Genomic DNA, 16,873 nt, shown 5'->3' with positions numbered 1-16,873 from the left:
TGACCTGTTTAAAAAGGCGCTGAGGTGCAGGGATTAGCCCTGGGCCGACAGAGGAAGTCCTACGACGCCTAAACTGTAATTGGGTCATGTACTTAACCGTCGATAAAAGCGCAGCGTGGCGGGGAGCGGCTCTTCCACGTAGTGTGGTGGTGACCAACTTGGCTTGCTTTCTTTTTCTTTTTTTTTAACCTTCTGCCAAATTTTGTCTTTCAAATGATAAGATAATGGAAAGGAAACTCAAGGCATGCAAAGCGATAAATAAAATGCAAAGAGAAAGCAGGTGCAGGTCTCGTATGAATAATCAAATGTGGATTAGAAGATTGTCACCAATAACACCAACTCGGGGAATTTCGGTGCTGTGTTTATTTGCACATATACAAAAATGTCTCCATCCAAAGCAAGAGCCACTCACAATAAGGGACAGAGCATTGGAAACATAAGACCATCACGGAGGGCCACGGCTTTATTCAAGGTCTGTAGTGTCCTAATCAGGAGCCAGAGGAGAAGCTATGCGGGTGTTGTGGTTGTATCTTCCTGTGGCGGGAAGAAAAACACCAGCTTTGTTTTACTGGAAATAGTGCTTGGTTATCTCTCTTCCATGTGGAGGCCATTAGGTCAATTATGAGGAGCCCAGGCTGCGAATGGGGGTTCTGGGCAGGATGACGCATGTCGGCCAGAGGGGGGGATGGGCGGGATGACTCCCTCTCCCCATTTACTGGATTCCACCACTCATGTAGCCTAGCCACTGGCAAGGATCCTTGTTTTAATCTGTATATCTATTCACACATATTTTGATCCGAAAACTAATATTTGTATCCAAATATCACAACACCAAATACCAAAAAACTGGAAAGCCGTTGCAAGAATAGAAGCCTTAGTAGCCTTGTTGGATGCTGTTGGACAACCCATTGTAATTATTTACTTTGTTAGTAACTATTTTACATTGTTAGTTACTGTTTACGTTCGTTGCATTGCTGTCTCAATGTAAACCCTACATGCTGGTGCCCCCTAGGGTTTAAACATATTAGTTGTCACATCACTAGCAGCTGTCATCTCCTCCTCTCTCAGGCTCTTGCTTCCTGCGGACTGACCAGCTGGACGGCGAGACGGACTGGAAACTACGCCTCCCGGTGGCCTGCACCCAGAGGCTGCCCACCGCAGCTGTAAGTCCCAGTAGGAGCAGACAGCAGAGCCGGGGGGCAGGGGGGACCAGCCAGCGATCCCTCATCCTCTAATCTCATTTTTCGCATTTCACATTTTCCCCAACTACTGAATTCAGCTGTGTCGTTTGGAGGAAATGAGTCGTGTCAATGAGTCGCCCCGCTGCGGCAAATGATTTGAGACCACTACATACAACTAGAAACAGTAAACGTAAGCAGCACTATATTTCTGAATGCTGGTGACGTGGCAGCACTTGAGAAGTTTCCTCCTGTCACGTGAGTCGGTTCCGGTAATTGTCGGCAGCCGGCTTCCCTCGGGGCGCATTTGTTTTAATGCACCAGTAAACACATAGTATTTGCCCAATAAGTCCAATACAGACAGGCAAATGTTCCTAATTATGTCGGAATTGTGCACAATTCCCTTATCTAAGACGGCTGTAAAGAAGCGAGTGTGATGGTGTAAATGAACCGCTCCTTATCTTAGCTTGACATCCTCCTTTTTTTTTGTGTGTGTGTCATCGATCCTCAGCCGTCTTGTTCTTGCCACACAGGATCTTCTCCAAATCAGATCATACGTGTATGCAGAGGAACCAAACCTCGATATCCACAACTTCAACGGTACTTTCACGAGGGTGAGTAGCAACTGTGCTGAGAAAACAAGACACATAGTTTGAAGAACATAGCACCGTTATTTAGCCGTATCCCTGCAACCATAAAAACAACAAAATCGTAGCCTTTTCTATCGATTTTGAAGTGCGATGATTGGTATTTATGTCGGATTTAACGTCCGTGTCGACATCCAAATATGAGGTGGTACCACACGATGAATTTTTGAACTGTGTTTTGCGTTGGACGAGCTTGGCGTTCATGTTTTGCTTTGATCAGGATATAGACCAGTGCTCCCTCTACTGTTCCGTACGTGCACCCTCTTTAAAACCTCACCTCATTCTCTCTTTTTCCTGTCGCCCTGCCGCCTGTAGGAAGATGGAGACCCTCCCGTCAATGAGAGTTTAAGCATCGAGAACACCCTTTGGGCGAGCACGGTCATCGCCTCCGGTAAATATATGGCCCCTCACGCCAAGCAGTTAATGACGAGGGAGTATCCACGGCTAGTCGCAGAGAAGCTTGAAACACGAAACCATGGAACCTTACTTCCTCCCCCGTTAACATCCCAAGTATTTGTCTTTCCAAACACACACAATATAAAGTGGCAATCAGACATTTTGCCATTCATAAATATCTCTGCGGCGCCCGGGCACACAGACACACACTTCCTCCATAGAAGAGCGATTCCACTTTAACCTGCGAAACATGTGCAAGCCATTAGGTAATTGGCAATCTGCATCTTATATCCCGACTGTCACTGTGAGTTTGAAAACATCTTTTCATGTCAAGAGTTTTGTCTGGGAAACATCTTCTTGACATACCATGGGAGAGGAGGGGGGCAAACTTTTTTTTTTTTTTTTTTTTTTTTTTTTTTTTTTGGCTGCTGATGTATTTGTGGCCTCAGGTGGTTGTGTTGTCCCACCCCCTCTCCAGGCTCCGTGGTGGGGGTGGTCATTTACACAGGCAAGGAGCTACGCAGTGTCATGAACACCTCTAACCCGAAGAACAAGGTACAGTAGTGTGAAGCAGAAACCGCACAAACCACGTGACTCATTATTCATTACAGAGTTAAAAAACAAACAAACAAACAAACAAAACCTTCTTTGGCTTCTGATAGGTGGGGCTGTTTGATCTGGAAGTGAACTGTTTGACCAAGATCCTGTTTGGGGCGCTGGTGGTGGTGTCGCTGGTGATGGTGGCGCTCCAGCACTTTGCCGGGCGCTGGTATCTCCAGATCGTCCGCTTCCTTCTGCTCTTCTCCAATATTGTGCCCATCAGGTGGGAATAAATAAATAAATGAACACATTTTCACTTAACAAGCCTTTCAAGCCATTCAAGTTTGTGAAACTCACATCTCATACCATGTCAAAAATCACTCACTCACTCACTCACTCACTCACTCACTCACTCACTCGCTGCCCTGATTCTTTTTTTTTTTTTTTTTTTTTTTAATCCAGCTTGCGTGTCAATCTGGACATGGGGAAGATGGTTTTCAGCTGGATGATCAAGAAAGACTCTAAAATCCCAGGGACAGTGGTGCGGTCCAGCACCATACCTGAGGAGCTCGGTCGCATCTCCTACCTGCTGACGGACAAAACAGGTGAGACAGGAAGGAGCCATGCCACTAATCAGAAATGACCTCTGGAATCACACATTCTCACCCCGTATTATTATTCCTCGTACAATCTTTGTTTCTATCTTATTCATTGGAACATAGATTGAGTTCATCATGTTTAGATGTTATCGTGTTTGATTGCTTATGTCGAGTAATGGGAGCTTATATTATTTTTCCAGCAACTGTATATATACGTCGGCCACATGACACCCCTCTCTCTCGTTATGTATTTTTAAAACCATTTTTAAATCCGTGGTCGCCTATACAATGCCCCTTTTAAATATCATCAAATGTCCTTCCATGTCCTTCCATGCCATTGGGAAAGATGTTAGCCTGAAAGGAATTTGATTAAGTGAGGGTAAAAATGTATTCAGATTTATTTAAGCTGAATGTTTTGCCCCAAGTCCATGTATTTAGGATTGAGGCAGGTTAAGAATTGTAATCGTAACAGTAGTCACTATTATTTTCCTGTGGTACTCCAAAAGAAATGCCGATAATAACAAAATCTGTAAAAAAAAACAACAACTTCCCTGCATTATGCCCCTGCTCGTTCACAGTAGGCGCACCTTGACCCGTGGCACTTCCTGTGAGATTCAGATTCAGATTTACTGCTGTTCTGCCCAATAAAACCATCGGCCACTTTCCCATCCAGAGCGCGATGAAGCCAGTGGGTCTATAGTTCAGACGTCAGCCTAATATATGTGCGGGGCCTCTCGGGTAATTTTGATATACTGACGGAAAATGCTTTTATAGAGTGTGAGGTTACAGAGGGCCTGAGTGGAGCAGGGAAAGGCTTTCTAGGTTTAATTCCGCTTTTTTGTTTTTTTTTAAGGGGGCCAATCACCTACTGGTGACTAAGTGACACTCAAACAGATTTTGTAAACGTCTTTGAATGAGGTTGAGAAAGCAGTATATCAGAATTTTGTTTGCTAATTTCAATATATAGATAAAGTTCCAATATTTATCAATGCAGAATTACAGTTTTTTTATAATTATATATATTTTTTATTTTTACATAAGTAATATATAATATCATAACTATTCATATTTTATTATATTCATATTTTATAAATATATATATAAAAACAAAATTGAATAGTATCACCAGCTGGTGTATCACCAGCTGGTATAAAAGGTATAATTCATCTCTTTCAATTTTTTCATTGTTCCTTAATTGTACTCTTATAATTTGTCATCTGTATTTAACAGGCACTCTTACACAAAATGAGATGGTGTTCCGGCGGCTCCACCTGGGAACTGTGGCGTACGGGATGGACTCAATGGATGAAGTGCAGAGCCACGTATTCAGCACCTACACTCAGGTGAAGCCAGCTTCTACACCAAAAGCGTCCAGGGGTCAGAGAAAAGAACAGAAATGACCAAAAAAAAAAAGAACGTGTTTTGATTCCTGACGTTTTGGAATGGACAGAGAGAACAGTAGCGCCATTGTTTTCAGAAACATATCAGTTTTGTCATTATTGTTTGGCCGAATGCTTCCTGACCTTTGGTGGAACTCTTTGTCCCCTTGACACCAGAGGTTAGTGAGGCAGGAAACAGGATTAGTCCTACAGCGACGCGCTGGCCGGACTTATTTAATGATGGCACCATTAACCCCGGGAACACTCTGCCTCCAAAAATAGGTCGGCCATAAAGCGAAAGCTAATTGTTCATATTTTCTCTACACATCTGGTTTTGTTTACACGTGCCACCACCACGCTAATGATATGACCAGAGGTTGCCAAATGTCATGGGGTGTAAATTGCCAGAGACCTGCCGATTCGATATGTATTGTGATACTTGGGTGCCGATTCGAAACGTATTGCTATTCTGCAAGTATTGTAATACAATATTACAATACATGTTCCCATTTTCTTTAGACTACTTTTTAAATCACTCAATCAATTTTAAATTGCTTGCCAAAGCTGTGTTTTTTGCCATTTGACATTGCCTTTGACATTTTCTCTATCACAGTGCATTTGAAGTTACTTTAATTTCAAGTTAAATACTTTTGAGTTTTGTTTATTTTAGTTTATTGTATTGACTTTTCACATTATATTTTGTAATTTATGTGGGAAGCACTTTTGGGCTGCATGTTTGTATGAAAGCAAAGGTGCTATCAAGTTGAGTTGAGTTTATTTAGACTGCTTTGTAAAGGATATAAAAATAAGGTTGCTCTTGCACCAGGAGACGATAATTCTTAACAAAAATCCTGAGTCAGAAAATCAGTCACAATCAGTGTTCAATACAAGCGGCTACCATGGGGAAAATATGATAGAATGAACATCATTTTTTATACAACCAAATGCTTTGAATGGTTCAAGCCGACTATTTGCAAATACAATCAACACTGTGTTTAACTAAAAATTCTCAACCAAATAACAGGCCTATATGGTACAGGTGCTACATCTGCTTGTAAAAATAACAACTTTAAACTATTTTCGGAATTATGAGTGTCTTTCATTTCCCTCACGAATGCAGTATCTTCCCGAGTCTCTTGCGTGTCTTGCAAACGCCGGGCATGTGTAGGGGCAATGATGGAGGGCGTGGGGTGACTCTCATCATGACATGACATCCTCAGCATTGGACATGTCTGACTCTCTGAACGTCATTACATCCTCTTTCGTTCTTCCTCACCTCCGGGGGAAAGTGGTGCAGCGGTGAAGGCTGGCTGCTGCTCTTGGAAGTGCTCAGCCGTGTCGTGCGCGGAAAACCCGCTATCAATTTGTGTTGCGGGAGTTCCAGCGAGATTTGTTTTTTTTCCCTCAAGTCCCCATTGCTCTACTATATTTTGAGTCATTGCTGCCATGGTAGTCCCCGTGTGAGACCCGTGTGCTACTATGGTTTCCAAAACATGAGTAGCCGCAATCCAATCATCTGTTATGTGGTGGTATGTCACGGTCACATAGGATTGTGTTGCTCTTGACGCCCATGCGTCGCATGTCAGAGCAATCCATTCAGTTTGCAAAGCGACTGCATCACCTCAGATTTCACTTTGTTGAATATCTCTGGTATTCACGAAATAAATCTGTGAAGGGATGACATATCTGGGCTCAAGTGCTGTTAGCATTTTATGGAAGCCGGCGTATTCACACTATAGGGGCGAATATCTTTTCATATTAAATGTGCAATTGCACTTGTCATTCGTTTTGCTCTCTCCGGTCTACTTGGTAATTTTTGCAAAGCTGCTTCGGTTATTGGCTGGCTGGTTGTTTTCAGTAGAGACTTACCATCATCACTGCACTTAGTGGCGACGATTGAGATGGTGGCGGCGATTGAGATTGATATATTTGTGGTGTTGCCACAATATTTAGTCTTGCCGTTGCAATGTTTGCATATTGCAGTTGTCAAATAATAATAATAATAATAATAATAATAGTAATAATAATAGCTTTATTTATATAGCACCTTTAAAAACACCGTTTACAAAGTTCTTTGACAGATGAAATAAGTGTTCAGATTATGAATTGAAAAGGCAAAGGAACATTAATAAATACAAATTAAATTCATTCATTAAATTGTAAAAGCGGATAAAGTAAAATAAATAAATAGATACAATATGATAATAAGAAATAGAAATAAAAAGGAAAAAATACATAAGTAAGTAAAAAATAAAATCAATAAAGAAAGGGGGCCACATCACATAAATGCAGATCTATCAAAGTGGGTTTTGAGAAGTGATTTAAAAGATGTCACTGACTCACTGACACTGACTCTGCCAGCTGGATCTCCTCAGGCCGGTCATTCCAAAGTCGAGGGGCCCTGACAGAAAAGTCTAGACTTCCAAAGTCTAGACTTAAAACTAAATTCACCTTTAGTTTTAAGTCTAGACTTTGGAACAGCCAAACTGGATATTTGTTTTATCATATTTTGAAGTGCAGCATGCACCGGATGGTCTGTGCTCGTTGTCGCAGGTCTTAAAGATACAGCGGCACACTTGTATGACGTCAGCGGCGCACTTGGAAGACTTTACCCAAAAACGGGAAGTTACGAATTTATTCTTCCTGGAATAATCGATTTGTGAATTGTTTGTGAGCAGAATCGCAATACGTAACTGAATCGATTTATTCTAACACCCCTACACATGTCAGAGGAAGATTTGCTGATCTACTCATCTCCTGTTTAATCTCCCAGATGTAGTAGGTCAAACATTCTCTGTTATAAATGTAAAAGACTTGGGGGCGCACTTTATATTTTTTCTTTGTGTACGGGACAAGTTGTCAGCTCTATTAAGATGGCACAGTGGTTGCAATCTGAGGAAAAACTTTGACCGCAGAAAAGCTTCTTACAGGAACAAACTCAAAGGCTGTTGTTGTCCATCTCAGCCCACCCACGACCATCCAGCCTCCAGAGGTCCGGCAGCCACTAAGGTCCGTAAGACCATCAGCAGCAGAGTGCACGAGGCAGTGAAGGCCATCGCGCTGGTGCACAACGTAACACCCGTGTACGAGGCCAACGGTGTGACGGACCAGGCCGAGGCCGAGCAGCACTACGAAGATACCTGCAGAGTGTACCAGGCCGCCAGCCCAGACGAGGTACCTATCTTTAACTTACCTATCTTACACATCCTTAACTTGTTTATCTTACCTTTCTTTAACTTACCTATCTTACCTATCTTTAACTTACCTATCTAACCTATATTTATCTTACCTATCTTTCCTATCTTTAACTTACCTATCTTTGACTTGTCTATCTTTGTCTTACCTATCTTTAACTCACTTGTCTTACCTATCTCTAACTTACCTATCTTGCCCATTTTTAACTTACCTAAAGTATGTTTAACTTGCCTATCTTACCTATCTTTAACTTATCTATCTAACCTATATTTAACTGACTTACCTATCTTTAATTTACCTATCTTTAACTTACTTGTCTTACATATCTCTAAATTACCTATCTTGCCCATCTTTAACTTACCTAAAGTATGTTTAACTTTCCTATCTTATCTATCTTTTACTTGTCAATCTTTGACTTACCCATATTTAACTTACCTATCTTACCTATCTTAAACCCACTTGTCTTACCTATCTCTAAATTACCTATCTTGCCCATCTTTAACTTACCTAAAGTATTTTTAACTTGTCTATCTTATCTATCTTTAACTTATCTATCTTTGTCTTACCTATCTTTGACTTACCTAAAGTAAGTTGTACTTGCCCATCTTACCTATCTTTAACTTACCTATCAAACTAAAAAATGTGGTGTGTTTGGTTCCCTGCGCAAACGTCCACTGGCGCTGCATAGAAAACACCAGAGCTGTTATCAGTGTTAAGGTGTTAGCTACTTGTGTGATTGTGGAAAAATGTACACTTTAACAATTGCTCACTTTATTATATCACTGACAGACAAAATGTTAGCCGATTGTGGGATCTTTCCAAATTTCAGTCCTCTCAACCCTTTGGTAAGCTGTAGTAGGGGTCTGTATACTTGAATCTATGCTACCACATGGTGGTCAACACTGGTCATTGACGTTATTTTGTGTATATATATATATATATATATATATATATATATATATGTACGCTTTAAATTAAATTAAACTATACGTTTTCTGATGTCATCCGAGACCAAACGACTGTTTTTGAGAGACAACTGGGATTTTTGTCAGTATGTGCGCCTAGGTGAGTGTCTTCTCTTCTCTCTATCTTGATGGAGAACCTTAAACAGACAAGCTCCTCATTTCTGTCCTTGATCAGTGGGAATCCTTCGAACTCCACCAAGAGGGTTGTAAAATCCAACGTGCTCTGTTTCCAGCAGCGTAAATACACATTTCCTTAATGTGCTCCCTCGCTGATTGGACCCTCGCTTTCTCTCTCTCTCTCTCTCTCTCTATCTCTCTGAATGTCCTCAGTGATAGAGCACATTTTAATAAGGTCGTCTGTGGTGAATGAATAATTGTTGGAGGAGCTCCGACACCGCTCTTCATTTTTATTTTGCTGTAGTGTGCATTGTTCTGTATCATCTTGACACAGTTCTAAGTGTGGGAGTGTGTTTGCTTTTCTGCACCGTGGCTTTTCAGGAAGTCCCTGTTTTAGACACAAATTAAGCTTCATGCCTTGTGGTCACAAGGATGCTGACAGTTGCTTGCATGGTTTCAAGCCTTATCCGTGTCGTGGCCATAAAGTGAAGGTCTGGACGATCACTATTGCTGCTTGTTCTTTAAATCTGCGTGAATCTGCTGCTGCTTGCCATGAAAGGGAAATGATCTACTAACGTTTATTCAGATTTGTTTTGGGTTACCTATGAGAACACACAAAAGCAAGTCATCACATTGATCGAGTTGCTCATATCTGGAGATATCAAAACGTTGCTCATATCTGGAGAACCTGCTTTCTTGTAATGATTTCAATCCAACATGCCAGTAAACCACACGGCGGCTCTGACTGGAGTCACAGGTATGCCGCCCGGTAATGATCAGGCTTTATATTTCAGACGCTGGCATTATGAGGCCTTCACGGCATTCCTCCGCAGTGAATGTTTCTAGACTGTGACTAAGTCTTCCATCTTCGTACGTACCAACTGGCATGACCGGCATCATTGCTGGTCAGAGGCTCTGCTGACGTTAAAGCTTTGTCAGTTTTACCAAAACGGCTTATTTCAGAACCACAAAGAGTTATTCGTTGCTGCTGTTGGAACACCGTTTCCTTTTTTATTTTTTTTTATTTTTCCTTCTCCCACAATTTACCTTTTACGAAAGACGTTAAAATACGTCCGAGCCCGTCAGAGGAGCCATGATGGACTGGCTGTGTGATCTGGCTCCAATTTCTGGTCTGGAACTTGTTGGAGCTGTGTCTTCTCCACTTTATTCAACTAACCGACCCCCCACCTCCCCCTCTTCCTGACAATTAATTAATGGATGTCTGTTGTGTCCTTCAGGAATGACCAGACCGAATTCAACGTTTTACCAAAAATAACAGACATTGCCAATCAATAGTCTGGAGTGCTGAAAATGCCCTTGCTATTGATCAGGGCTGAATGGCGGCCGTGCTCCTTCACAATCGTCTCATACTTAAGTGTCCTTCAATATTTTGCCGGTGGACTGGTACTGCGTGTCGCATCTTAGCGTGACAATTTCTCAGACGCCAAAGCACTAGAATAATCTTTACTACGATAAAAATGGGTGAAGGCCGAAACAAAAGTGCTGCTTCATTCAATACATTAACGATTTTTAAAAAAGACTTTTTTTATTTATGGGGCTCTTTTCATCGTCTCTGTGCACGTTTTAATGGTTTTATGTTTTTTTGTTTCCCGCAGCCTCCTGCTAAAATCCATATGTTGTGTCTTTGATTGATAGGTGTCGCTGGTGCAGTGGACAGAGAGTGTGGGTCTCACTCTGGTGGGAAGGGACCAGTCCTCCATGCAGCTGCGGACCCCTAGTGGCCAAATTCTGAACTTCACCATCCTGCAGATCTTCCCTTTCACCTACGAGAGCAAGAGGATGGGCATCATCGTTCGAGTGAGGCCTGCAGTCATATGATTATGACTTCTATGTTATTAAAGGTTTTATTACAGCCATTTACACAAAGTTATGTATTATACTGTTCTGTTATCCAAGCATATCTGGTTTCTATTTTGCTTGGATAATATAATTGACTACACTTAGTTTTGCCTGTGGTTTGATACAAACAAATCTTTTAAACCAGTCAAACGGATTTTACTAATGAGCTCTGGCATAATAAATTCAGGAGCACAGCATTTTATAGAGGGCTTGAACTGGTTATGAGCTCTGACTAAATGGGATGACTGATTTGTTCTTATTTTTCCCAGAAAAAATTCCGGTCCAGTCTGGATTCAATCGGGAGTTTTCACTTACTTGGCTTCATTATGACATTTTAAAATGTCTTCATGTGTCGTGGGAATATAAATGCAATTCTCCTTTTCTAGGCAACAGTTAATCATAGAGCGTGTACAGTACGTCTTTGGGTGCGCACGTGATCGCTGAAAACAGTTGGAGTGGCATTTGATTGACAATGTGATCAGTCTGCGCATCCTGTTCATGTGTTTTCGCCCGAATCAACGCCAAATTATTTTCATTTTTAGGATGAATCTACAGGAGAGATAACATTCTACATGAAGGGCGCTGACGCTGTAATGGCAGGCATAGTCCAGTATAATGATTGGCTGGAAGAAGAGGTACGATTTCTACCTTTTTGGAGCATCTCATACACTATTTGCTTAAGTTGAGTTCAAGTTGTACTGTACCATGTGCCGTACTTGTCTTTTCACAAGCTGAAATCCCCAAAATCCTACCCTGCAAGCACTTCGGTTGCTATCAACATTAATGTTTTCTGACGTTCCCTCCGCTCCAGTGTGGAAACATGGCTCGGGAAGGTCTGAGGGTTCTCGTGGTCTCCAAGAAGTCTCTGACAGAGGAGCAGTACCTGGACTTTGAGGTGAGCACCCCCTGTCGACTGGTCGGCCCGCGGGGGGGGGGGACGGGCTTTCGGACACGGGGGCTCAGGCTTCTCTCTCTCTCCTCTCTCTCTCACTGGCTGGAATCCTAAAGCAGCCTTGACGACCGACTCCATTTTGCTCGTGTCCGGCTAAAGTCGTTACAGTAGGAGGAAAGATCAGGAGACGAGAGCTGGACTCTGCCAGCTATCCCAGCACGTGACCCCTTTGCAGCGGCTGTAGGTTGCACTTGGCCAAAAACATTAAATGCTCAAGGATATAACGGTTCTTCATGAAGACACCGCCATTATCTTTAAATGTCAAAGCTAATTTTCAAGTAACCCCGCCCCTCTTTTTCTCACACGCACGCACACGCACGCACGCACGCACGCACACACACACACACACACACACACACACACACACACACACACACACACACACACACACACACACACACACACACACACACACACACACACACACACACACACACACTCTCTCTCTCTTCGTATGCCTTGCACTCCCACACACACACTCACCCACTCTCCACCATCCAAACATTGGCTCTTATTGTTACCGGGCCAGGAAGGGCAGTATCTCCAGCCCACCCTCCAGCCCCTCCTCCCCAGGCCCTTTACTGGAGTCTGGAGCTGTGAGAGCTGAACTGGGCCAAACTGGTGGGCAGCGGTGAGTCACCGGCTGAGTCACACACACAGTTTGTGTTCCTGTGTGAGTCACACTCGGATTGTTTTCGCCTTATCTCACTTCAAAAATCGCCCGGGACCTGGAAGCCACAAGATGGGCGTTAGCTGCTTGAGTTGGTTTATATCGGGAACATCTTGGCTGCTACCCTAAGACGTGGTCACTTTTCGTTATCCAGAACATTCTCTTGCAGCTTCAGTGCTCTGGCCGAGAAAAAGGCATTTATTCATATTGTCCAAAATGGATTCTGGGTCTGCTTGAGCATTACCGTAAATTCAGTGACGCTGTATGAAGCGTCTCTGTTGCATGCATCAAAATTGTTGCTTTGCACTGCCATTGGCAAATTTGGTTATTTCCCGTTGCACAATATTCTTTCTACTTTTCATCATATTGTAACAGTTTTGGGGTAGGGATGAGCATATTTTGGAGTGGTCAGCGACCAACAAGAATTTCAGTCGATGAGTCGACTAGCCATGACGGCATCACCCCCCCCCCCCCCCCCAACAGATAGACCATTAACCACACGTAACTACCAGGGATGCAAGGGTACACGGAATTTTAATGAACCATTCGGTAAGCCCCCTACAGTACGGTTCAATAAGCACACGTGAACCGCGGGTATTACGATAATAATCGATTAGCAACACCTCACCTTACGTTGTCGCGGCGTGGTAGCAGAGGTTAATAAATCCATCAAATGAGTCATTTCCACCATGTTCCGCCGTGTTTGTTTACACTCGCTTCTGTTATTTGTCTACTTTGCCTTTCAGTTTAATACTTTGGTGCTGAAGTTGCAAATGATTCTGCATCAGTAGTAGAACTGTGGTAAGACAGCTTCATCCCGCACAACGTGCACTCTACTTTGTTCTCAGCTTGGGTTAAATAACACCACACGTCGCTCCGCCACCATCATTCTCTCATACAAACAATCGTCCCATGTGCGACACCTATTAGAGTCCAGGCAGAGTTTCTGGTGATGTGTGTGCTACACTTATTAGACTCCAGGCAGAGAAGCGCGTGCTACACTTATCAGAGTCCGGGCGGAAAAGTGTAAAATAAAAATAAAAAATCAACAGAAAAAATCAATAGTCAACGGCACTGCCCGAGTCGACTAATGGACTAGTCGACTAATCCATTAGTCGACTAATCATGCCCATCCCTATTTTGCGGCAGTGAAGCCCTTCTCAACCCCCCTCCCAATCCCTCCACTTCTAGGCGCGCTACATCCAGGCGAAGCTCAGCGTCCACGACCGCTCCCTGAAGGTGGCCACGGTGATCGAGAGCCTGGAGATGGAGATGGAGCTGCTGTGTCTGACCGGCGTGGAGGACCAGTTGCAGGCCGACGTCCGGCCCACGCTGGAGATCCTCCGCAACGCCGGCATCAAGGTCTGGAAACCAATGTGCTTGGACAATAAACAATACGTGCACACAGGATAGGGATGGGTAGCAAGCTAATTCGGTGCTGGTTCCTGGTCTGAACCTAACCGGCCTCTATATAAGGACATTTTAGTTTTGCATCCTCCCAAGCTCCTCCCAGGCACGGTGGATGAGTTGAAATGTTCATGTGGGGGGGACGAAATGAATACCACGTTATCAATGCAGATGGCAAGAAAACTGTTCTCTAAAGAGAGTAATACCAACCACCTCATGAAACACATTCAAGCACAACACAGCCTCAATCTGAAAGCGTGTTTGGCTTCTTGATCAAAACTGCTGCTACACAGCTTTCCGTCTCCAGAGCCTAAAAATACTCATCAGTCAAGGTGATAAGATCATCAGAAGTATTGGTATTGCTATGTAGTATCACTAGTGGTGGTATCAGTGGTTTTTACAGCGTCCGTCCCCAGATACTGTCGCAAAAATGCCTGAAAAGAGAATTAGTGATTTTGGAAATGTGCTCACAACTCTCATGTTGGGAATCAAAAGACCATGGACAAAGTTTGAGTTTGGCTTTTTTGTTTTTCTTTTCCTTAAGCAGCACTTCCCCGAGAAGATTCAGCATTTTCTAATATTCACACTTGTGGTAAACTACCAAACGAAATAATTCAAAAGTCCTCTGCAATTTCTTTCCTTGAAGTTTGATGCTCCACTCTGAGATCTCTGCGGTGCATTTGTAGGCATTTCAGTTTGTTTCTTCATATTTTTGTGTTTACTTTATTATGTTTGATAACATTATTAGGAATGGAATGGACCCTCAGCAAGGATTTGTTCAATGTTTCTTCAGGTTTGGATGCTCACCGGGGACAAAATGGAAACGGCCACCTGCACGGCCAAGAACGCCCACCTGGTGACCCGCAACCAGGACATCCACATCTTCAGACCCGTGAGTGTGGGAACGGCTCCTCTCTTCCTACAGGCATGAAGAGTGGGTAATAGCTGAATTTAGTGATTCATTCCGGTTCAAAAGGACACGGGCAGTTCCCCTATGCGGTTGACTCACATGCATGTATTTATTTTTTTGTTAATTTTTTGGGCCGTGGTCCATTTGGTCAGCGGCCGCCCCGCCGTCCAGAGCCTAATAAATCACCGTCCCTCTGGCACCGGCGTCCAAGTCACTGTCAAACAGAACAAACAGATAGGAGTGAGCACTCTAGTGAGGAGTGAGCAGCTCCCAGAGGAGCCGCGCACACCGGACCCACTTCCTAATTTGTTTTGCAGCTTTTGGGTTCTCCGCACGCTTTGATAGTGCCTGGCCTTCCCCTCTGGAGCCGAGCCAGAGAGAGGGGGGAGCCTGCCGCGGAGGAAGGTTACAACTTGCGTACAACAGCGTTTGACTGGAAGCTCCGTAACAATGGCTGGCACTGGTTGAAAACCACTGTCCCTGTGGATTGCGGGGGGGGGGACACGTACTGTACATCTGGATTAGTTTCCTGGTCGACACCAGCGGAGTGGTCCAATTTGACGTACACTGAAAGGATATTCATACCAAAGCATAACACATTGGATAGAATAATTCTGTGGTATAGCAGAGGGTGCTTTCACATTCTTTGCTTCAAACTCACACGTCTGTTTTTTTTCCTGCACTTTATTTCTCCGTAGACTCGTTTTTGTTTAGCTTTTTTTTTTGGCGTTGAACGTCACTGTTTAGATAGATAGATGGATGGATGGATAGATACTTAATTTATTCAGCTCATCAAAACAATAGGCAATAAGTAATAGAGTAATAAAACAAAAAATAGAGAATAATTGTCAATTTGCAGTAAACCCAAAAAATAACAAAAAAAGAAAAAAATGCAATGTATTATAAACAAAAAATGAATGGTAAACAACAAAAATACATCAAAAATGTATAACAAACAAGAACATGAACCCAATTTAAAAAATATATATATATATATATATATATATATATATATAATAAACTATGCCATCAATAACTCAAATTCAGACAAAAATAGGAAATTGTGTATAAAACAAATACTGTGTGTACAGTGTGGAAAGCAAAATGGTTATATCAGCATTCTATACACAGTTTTGCAGAAGAGAGTTTCCAGATCATTGTGTAGTTCAGACAGTTAAGGTAAACACTGACTTCCACTGATTCTAATCACAGTGTATGATTCTAATCCGAGGCAGCGTCGACCACAGTCAAAATGAGTGGCCCTGCGCTTTCACATTGTGGTTTTGATATCTGCAGAATGACTCTGATGGTGTGTGTGCGTGCGCGTGTGCATGTGCTCATTCATATGTGTGTGAAAATGTGGTTGCATTGCTGTAGGTGACGACCCGCGGAGAGGCCCACCTGGAGCTCAACGCCTTCCGGAGAAAACACGACTGTGCGCTGGTGATATCGGGGGATTCGCTCGAGGCAAGCGTGAAAAGAGGAGCCGCGATAAAGGAAAAAATGACTCATCCACCGAGATGAAGTCTCAACCAGGCTTTCATCCTCTTCCCCTGCAGGTGTGCCTGAAGTTCTATGAGTATGAGTTCATGGAGCTGGCGTGCCAGTGTCCGGCGGTGGTCTGCTGCCGCTGCGCGCCCACCCAGAAGGCTCAGATCGTCCAGCTGCTGCAGGAACGCACCGGGAAGCTCACCTGCGCCGTGGGTGAGTGGGACCCGTGAAGTCCTTAAAAAAAACACAAAAAAAAAAAACAATGCTTAAAAATGTGCTTGTTAGTCATTTTTCATCACTTTGCGTACGTACTGGATATATGCATTTGATTTTAGTATAGATAGTCTGTTTCACAATTTTTAGAGCAAATTATGGGAGTGCCTGACAAGCACACACACACTCCATCGGTGAGTCAGATATGTGATTCTTGACACTTCTGCGACTATTGTTTTCTCTTAGGGGACGGAGGAAACGATGTCAGCATGATCCAGGAAGCCGACTGTGGCGTGGGAGTGGAGGGCAAAGTGAGAATCTCTTCACAGATGATTCCTCTCTGCTTTTTGATGA

The 16,873-nt window shown here is 43.2% G+C and overlaps 1 protein-coding gene across 1 annotated transcript in view; it reads left to right on the top strand.

Annotated features, from left to right (window-relative positions):
* Positions 1-16,873, top strand: part of atp9a (ATPase phospholipid transporting 9A) — a gene marked incomplete at both ends in the record, with an annotated part of 30,424 nt that overhangs the window by 6,602 nt on the left and 6,949 nt on the right. Inside the window, 16 exons of the mRNA XM_080015617.1 lie at positions 1,069-1,163; positions 1,712-1,792; positions 2,141-2,216; positions 2,700-2,776; positions 2,884-3,044; positions 3,224-3,366; positions 4,591-4,703; positions 7,704-7,913; positions 10,673-10,834; positions 11,419-11,511; positions 11,688-11,771; positions 13,690-13,860; positions 14,699-14,797; positions 16,193-16,282; positions 16,375-16,519; positions 16,766-16,830. Coding sequence (XP_079871743.1) covers positions 1,069-1,163; positions 1,712-1,792; positions 2,141-2,216; positions 2,700-2,776; positions 2,884-3,044; positions 3,224-3,366; positions 4,591-4,703; positions 7,704-7,913; positions 10,673-10,834; positions 11,419-11,511; positions 11,688-11,771; positions 13,690-13,860; positions 14,699-14,797; positions 16,193-16,282; positions 16,375-16,519; positions 16,766-16,830 — 1,865 coding nt within the window. The remainder of the gene's footprint in view (positions 1-1,068; positions 1,164-1,711; positions 1,793-2,140; positions 2,217-2,699; positions 2,777-2,883; positions 3,045-3,223; positions 3,367-4,590; positions 4,704-7,703; positions 7,914-10,672; positions 10,835-11,418; positions 11,512-11,687; positions 11,772-13,689; positions 13,861-14,698; positions 14,798-16,192; positions 16,283-16,374; positions 16,520-16,765; positions 16,831-16,873) is intronic.

Source organism: Zeus faber (assembly GCF_960531495.2).
Source record: "Zeus faber genome assembly, chromosome: 15".
Classification (NCBI taxonomy): domain Eukaryota; kingdom Metazoa; phylum Chordata; class Actinopteri; order Zeiformes; family Zeidae; genus Zeus; species Zeus faber.
The sequence above is the reverse complement of the archived record's forward strand: the minus strand, read 5'-3'. Positions and strand labels throughout refer to the sequence as shown.